The following is a 7,607-nucleotide window of genomic DNA, read 5'->3' on the forward strand; positions in this document are numbered from 1 at the left end:
AGGGACGGCCTTGCCCTCTTCAGCAGTGGCCCTCCCCTCCCCTCTCCATTATGTGGCTAAGTCAGGCCACTCCCCTCCGATGGGGGTGTTCCGCTAGCCTGATGACCACTCCCTGCTGGCCAGAGGGCTGTGACCCTCAACAAATTTGAGGAGATGACCAGAGCCTCTGGAATCGTTTCCCTCCTCTGACGGACATACTTCCTGCCCCTGACAAAAAACCAGCAATGCTCCCTTCCATCAGCTTAGAGAGTTCTTCCACCTGCTTTGTTCCCCTGGAACCTAGGAGGCAGGCAGGGGAGGAAGTACGGGGTCTGTCTCTGTGGTGCAGAAGCTGACTCTCGAGGATGGCTGAGTGACAGTCAGCTCAGCAGTGGCGATGTCCAGCTTGGAATCCGGGTCCCTCTAGGGTGTTGAAGCCTCAGACATCTCCCCAGAGGATGCCAAGGGAATGAAGGAAAATACACCCCACCCCTTGTCAGAAGCACCAAATAGGTCAGTGGGCCTGCATTACACCATTCACCACGGCACCGAAAAGAGGACTCTCAAGGAGGGATGGAAGTGTTCTAAAATTTATTTACTGTTTACCGCAATGGTTGTACCACTTGGTAAAGTTACTAAAAATTGCTGAATTGTATACTTTGGTTCAGTGAATTTCATGATATGTAAAATATACATCAGTAAAACTGCTACAAAAAAAGAGAAAGCCTCTTGGTTACAAAAGCCACTCCCCTTTTGGACATGATTTGGTGGGGAGGGGGCTACATTCAGCTCTCTGCCACCTCCTATTCATGAGCACCCCCTGCACACTCAGACCCTCAGGGGTATGGAGATAGCTGGCAAGGGTGTGGCTGCCACACCCTTCCCCACCCCCCCACCCCCCCCACCCCCACCCCCACCCCCGGCCAGCCACCGTTCCAGGGAAATTTCTAGGGGTGTAATCTACCCTGGGAAGCCTTCCTGGATCTGTCCTGAAGTGAGAATCAGCACTATACGATTTAGCCACTGGGACCCAGCAGGGGTTCCTGGATGCCCTCTGTATACATGGCACTGGGTGGCATGCAGAGGAACGTGCAAGCAGATGGCAGCAGCCATCTCATCGGGAGAGGCAAAAAGCCCCCAAAGATGCAACCAAGTATGATGAATGCTCTAGAAGAGAACACGTGCCAAGCCAGGTGCGATGTCCCCATGACCTCAGTCAATAATTGGGGCAGGGAGGCAATCCAAGAAGCGGAAACAATGGGCCATGTGCATAGACTGTTGCAGGCCAGTCTATGTCAGGCCTTTACTCAGCCCTCCATGTGTTCTGTTCCCCCTCGATTCACCCAATCCCTTCTTATTGAGAGCTTTGCTGATATCCACGTTTCCTAGGTGAGAAAATTGTGGCTTTAACTTATGGCTTGCCGAAGATTTCACAACTAGTAAGTCTGGATCCAGGATTTGAACCTAGGCAGTCAGCCACCAAGCCCGCTGCCTATGTAGACTGACTGGTTAGAGATGGGTTGCCATGGAGATGGTAAAGGGTGTGGGGGCAGGTCATGGAAAGCCTCCAGTGCTGGTCCTAGAAGGTCTTGTTCAGAAGTCGTGGAGTGGCGACTCACAGGAGGGCAGGGACAAGTGGGCTGAAACCTGAAAACCAGGCAGAAAAGTAGCAAGAATGGAGAACACGACAGAAATCAGGAGGGGGGTGGGGTGGTCACAAGATGGAAGCTGGGGGTGAAGGGAGAGAGCAAAACGAAGACCATGTGTCAAGCTGGAGGGAAGGCATGAGAGGGGCAGGAATAGGGAACCAGGGGACAAGTTTGTTTGCTCCCTTGGGAGGGGTGAACCAGGAAACTAAAGCACCACCGAAAGGTTTTCTGAGACCCACAGCCCCCAAGCCCCCATACACCAGCGCTGGGTGCAGAACGCAGAGCTCTGTTCCTCCCCTCCACAGCTCCCAGCAGCCAGCTCTGAAGCTGTGTCTCTCTCACCGATCCCCGAGGCAGATCCAGGTTTGGCCCTTCCTGTATTCCCAGCCCCGCCCCTGATCTGTCTCAGTCACTCACATGCTGCCCACTTGAGCCTGGATGGCACCCTCCTGAAAGGACACGTCCTCAGATTCCTTCTGTGCGGACACACAGTGCCCCACTCTCAGAGGCAGAGGCTGGGGTGGCGTTATTCTTCTCACCCCACCCAGCCTCTTCCTGCCACGACACCCAGTGGGGAAAAGGGCAGAAACCCCCTAGGCCAGTGGCCGCTACTTCCGCTGGGTAGGACAAGGCATTCAGTGATACTTTGGGACGTTGGCCACCATCCCAGGGACAATAGGATTTAAACTGCAGACCTCAGTGGGGGCCAAGACAACCAAAGATTCAAGCGAAAATGGAACCCAGTGATGCAACTCTGAGCCAGATCCCAGACCACAGCCCATGACCACTTCTAGGAAAGCAAGGCTTCCTGCCCCTCCGGCGCACTCCCAGGTGGCCTCGACCCTGTGCTATGGGCCCAGCAGGCCACCGGTCATGGAGCAGAAGGAAGGGTAGACGTGAGCTGGTGGTCCTGGCCAGGTCCAATCCTGCCTTAGAGAAGAGAGAAATAACCCACACCCCTGGGGAGGACGAGATGGTTGGATGGCATCACCGACTCAATGGACATGAGTTTGGGCCAGCTCTGGGAGATACCGAAGGACAGGGAAGCCTGGCGTGCTGCACTCCATGGGGTTGAAGAGAATCAGACATGACTGACTGAACAACATGGGAAGGAAACGAGAAGAGGACCAGAAAAGGCAGGGACAGGTTAGAGAGCAAAAGCTCACGGTTATCCTCCAAACACCTCTTTTCATCCAGGAAGCTCCCAGCCCAGAGTAGATGCCCTAGGACAGAGGAGGCTGCAGGGGGTGACACCTGGACTTTCACTGGAGTCCTGCACCCCACCCCTCACCCCCTCACCGTGGCCACTCTCCAGCCCTCAAGGCCACCGCCCTGGACCCTCCCCCTCCACTGCAGGAAGCCTGGCCCTCACATTTACATCACTAACGTCCTGCACCGGTGAGTGTTCTCCAGCAATCCAGGAATCATTTCAGATACTTGGGGGCTGGGGGGCGGGGTCAGAAGGAACAGTGGTTTAGTCCCTTCTGCTTAGTCCCCTTCCAGTCCAGGCACATTAAAAACCAGGCACCAGTCACTTCTCTCACCCTCTGACAGAAGGGTGCCAACAGCAGGGTCTCTGCCCCCCACCCCTGCCCCTTTGCAGTGGGAGGGCTTGTGTGTGCCTCTCTCTACCAGAGCAGGCGGCCCTGCGCCCTCCTCAGAGCCCTGTGGGGAAAGGGTTGAGCCTTTTTTCAGCGAAGCTGAGGTTCCGAAAGACTGTCTCTTGTCCAAGTTACACAGTTCTTGCAGGAGCTGGGACCCCATCTGCAGCCTCCTGCGTGTCTTGGGCAAGTCACTCGCCCTCTCCGAATCTCATTACCATCCCCGCCTCCCTCTGCATACCCCTGCCACAGTGCTACGGGTAGGACAGAAGGGACAGGAACCGGGAAAGACCCTTAGGCAGCTCTGGGCACCGACCCCGCTGGCTTCTCGGAGCCCAGCTCCGGGCTCCTCCCCGGCGAGTGGGCGGGATCCGCTCCGCTCCCGGGCGCCTCCCCTGCGGCAGGTGCCCGTGCCAACCTGCCCGCTCTGGGGGGCAAGGACGCCCACACGGCGCAGAGCGGGGACCCAGACGCCCACACTGAGGGGCGAGGGGACTGGGATGCTCCCACAGCGGTGCGTGCGGGCCGGGACATCTATCTGGAGGGACATGCCCGCCGCCCCTCGGATACCTGCACTCACCAAGGGCTCCAAGGGCCAGCAGGGCGGGGACGAAGAGCTTCATGTCTGGGGTCCTGGGGCGGCTCCGGAACGAAGGCTCTGCCACCTGCGCTCGCTCTGCGTCCCTTTATACAGCGCTCGGTGACCTCAGGAGGTTTGCCCCGCCCTGTGGTCCTGTAAGCGCCCCAGGCCTCCCTCCTCCCAGCTCGTGAGGTCTGCTAGCTCCTAGAGGGGAAGAACGGGGGGGGCGGGGACCGAGGGAGCGGGAAGGGTGCCCGGGCGGGGCTTGGGCACACGGGAGACGATTCCCAACCCACACCCACCTCTCAAGTCCCCCAGTGCTGCCTAGTTGGGGGCTGCCCTTTCTTGCCCACTTGCCCGCAGCCCCTCGGGAGTGGCAGTCCCTGAGTTCTGTCCCCACTCCTAGAGAGGGTCGCAGTGCCTCCTAGAGAGTGGGACCCAGAGCTGGGGTCCTAAGGTGAATCTTTGTGGGTCATCTTGCCTGTCCAGATGGTATCTAAAATGCTTGGGAACCAGTTAAGGCAGACGGAGACCCTTGCATCTGCACGCAGCAGCCAGCCTGGAGTTTTGAAAGAGGGTCCACTGCCTGGCCCGGGGTCTGCGGCAGCCTGGTCCAGCTGGCAGAGGCAATATGCTGCCCAGAGTCTGACCCAGGCTGCCGTTGGGGTCCTCCTGAGACTGCAATACAGCTCCCAGAAAACAGAACCAGAGGCCTCAGTGCCCAAAGGCTGTCTCCCAGTCCCCTCATTTGCCAATGAAAAGGATATCCTACCACTTGTTTTGTTTTGTGGCAATATGAGGTGGGAGATAGGAACCTCATTTTGATAAATGTCCTATTTTGTCCTCAGTACACAGGTTGGCCCTGTTTCAGGAAGCTGGTTTTCAATTCTAAAGCTAGAATTCTGCTCTGCATCTGCTAGAAGGATGCTCTGCATCCTTGAAATACACTCCCTTGAAGCACAACGGCTCCCACGCAGGGGTCTCCAGCACAGCCCAGCTTATCACTCACTGATTACAAGCAAACTAAATGTCCCTCACGGAGTGGGGGCAGGACTTCCCTGGTGCTCCCAGTGCAGCATGTGCAGGTTCAAACCCACTGGGGGGAACTAAGATCCCGTATGCTGTGAGGTGTGGCCAAAAAGTTAAAAAAAAAAAAAAGAAAGAAAGAAAGCAGGGGGATCACATAAAACATGATGCTCTGGAACACACTGGGGGCCCAGAGAGAAAGGGCCCCCATGCAAATACTGATGAGCACTTAGCTCCAGGAGATACTACGTGAAGAAGTCAGGTACTAACAGTGAGAGAAGTTCGCTCTGTGGGTTAGTCTGGACAGTATGTTATTCTGAAACCTCTCTGTCCTGAAAAGCTGATCTTGATTCTTTTCTTAGCCTACTGAGTACAAAAAGGATTTCCTGGAGCAGAGGGGCAATACCTCGGGAGGCGGCCCTGTTGGGGGTGGGTATGCAGCGGGCGGCACTCAGCCAAGGCGAAGCAGAGCCAGCCCAAGTCTCGGAGACCCTCAAGGAGGCTGTGGGGCCCCTCTATCCTGGGCGTGGATCCTGCCAAGGCACATGAGTGGGGTCTGACTAGGGATCCTGCTTGCTGGGCACAGGAGTGGGATCCAAGGTTCAATGGAAGAATCACCAGTTGGGTTTTGGGGTGACAGATCCAGGGTCTATCATGGTTTGGAAACATAGTGTTGCAGCATTAAAAGTTGCTTTCACCAATAACTGCAATAAGCCATTACAAAAATAATGAAGTAACACAAAATTGACTAATTCTCAGGAATGCTGAAGCATCTTTGTACCTAAATTAGCAACTTGGCTTTGCCATTTGATGATTATAAAAGAATTAAGACATATCACAATCCAGGTCTATATCTCCAAATGCAAATTAGAAAAAGGATGGGTTGGGAGGTCAGACGCCTGCAGATTCTCTCATGTCTGTTATAGCGTTGGCAGGAACACAGAGAACCTAGGGCCACAACTGAGAGGCTGAGTTGAGGGACTGCCCTGGAGGCAGGATGGGGGTAAGCAGACTGTTTTCATGCTGTGTCTTCAAGGGATGGCCCAGCCTTAGGCCAATAGAACAGCTTCCAAGGCCATCTGCAGCGGAAGCTGACAAAGGGGGTGGGTCTGCCCAGAAGACCATGTTCCACTGATCTGTTATCAACATTCATTCACTCACTCATCCAAGCCAGAACTGGTGGGTGCCAAGAGGGACACGAGGGGTGCCAAGAGGGGGTCCTGTCCTGGCCCTCAGGAGCTCGTGGCACATTGGGGGGTGGGGTGGGCACAGGCCCCTGGGAAGAGGCAAGCAGCATAAATAGAGTGAGCGAGGGAGCCGAAGGAGAGCCAGTTGACCCGTTTACATCATCAGGGGGCCCATAAAGCTTTGAAGAAGAGCATTTGACCTAGTTACCTGAAGGAAAGGGTACCTATCCACAAAGAGAATTTCAGGTAGAAGAAATAGCCAGGGAAAGGCTTGAGAACATGGATTCAGTGACCTCAAGGGACAACCAAAAGTTGCCCTAGGCTTTCTGACCTGGAACACTTATTGAAGAAGGATTCACAAAGTCATGTCCTCCAACCTGAGCTCCACATCAGGTGTCTATCTGTCCTCCAAAGTCATGTCCTCCAACCTGAGCTCCACATCAGGTGTCTATCTGTCCTTTGTTGCATGTCCTACAGGCACTACAGTCAGTGCATCAAAAATAGATCTCCTCTGCTCCCTCAAGCCCCACATTTCCTCTCATACCTCCTACCACATCCCTCCAAATGAAGAGTCTTGGAGTCATCCTCAAATCCTCCGGCAAACAAGCCCTATGTGTGTGCCAGGCACTTCATGATTAACATTGGTTGAATGGATAAGTGAATGAGTGAGGAGGAGGAACAGGAGGGTGGCAAAAGAGCCTGCTTGTAATGGGTCAAATGTGAAAGACAATGAGGGCCAGGGCTGGCTATGGCAGTCACCCCAGAGCCCTTGTGCCCGGAGTCATCAATTTACCCATTAATTCAACATCCATCTATGGGGCATCTCTGACGTGCCAGGAGCTGGGCCAGATCTCAAAGAGTTTGCAGGGAAGTAGGATGCAGGTTTCCAGATGCTGAGACAGGGGCACAGCATGAATATAAGGAATATAAAAAAGGTGACTGTGGTACAAACCTCTGTGTGACGGCAGGAGCTGGTGTTTAACAGGGCTTTCCAGGGGGTGCGAGAAGTATAGAATCCACCTGTCAATGCAGAAGACACAAGAGACGTGGCGTGTGAGGGAAGCTCTTCCCCCAGGATCCACACTCTCTCCACCCCCTCTCCACCCCTGAAATTCACACAGCGACCCTCTGCGGTCCAAGCTAAGCCCTCCCCACAGATTGGCAGTAAACCCCATGCCCTGCCCTCTCCAGAGTCCTGCAGCTTCAACCCCCAAGAGGAGTGCTAGAAAGAATTGAGGGATCTGGGCAGAACCGCTTCACAGGGGATATGGGAAAACAGGAATTCCCAATACATCCACTCAATGGGGGCTCCAGCCTGACTGACAGGAGACCCAGGCCTTGCTTCCTGCCCCTGCTAGTGAGGTCACTGGCTTGGTACAGAGCCACTTGTTAAATATGGAGGACTGTCGTGGCAGGTTCCAAACCACTGGTAGCTTGGAATCAGTCAAGGTAGGAATATTTATACTGTGGAAATATGCAAATTCTAGATGTCAGGTCATTTTTCCCTCCAAGAGAGCCAGTTGACAGCACACCTCTGCCTGTGCTTGTCATTATTTGGAGGAACGCAGGGCCCATGGTTGTAAAG

General features: G+C 54.7%; 1 protein-coding gene across 1 annotated transcript in view; it reads right to left on the bottom strand.

Moving 5' to 3' along the window:
- The window catches only part of LTF (lactotransferrin), a 29,824-nt gene extending 25,885 nt beyond the window's left edge, over positions 1 to 3,939 (bottom strand). Inside the window, exon 1 of the mRNA XM_020916129.2 lies at positions 3,810 to 3,939. Coding sequence (XP_020771788.2) covers positions 3,810 to 3,852 — 43 coding nt within the window. The 5' untranslated portion in view covers positions 3,853 to 3,939. The remainder of the gene's footprint in view (positions 1 to 3,809) is intronic.
- Positions 3,940 to 7,607: the final 3,668 nt, after the last annotated feature.

This window comes from Odocoileus virginianus, unplaced genomic scaffold, assembly GCF_023699985.2.
Source record: "Odocoileus virginianus isolate 20LAN1187 ecotype Illinois unplaced genomic scaffold, Ovbor_1.2 Unplaced_Contig_2, whole genome shotgun sequence".
Taxonomy (NCBI): domain Eukaryota; kingdom Metazoa; phylum Chordata; class Mammalia; order Artiodactyla; family Cervidae; genus Odocoileus; species Odocoileus virginianus.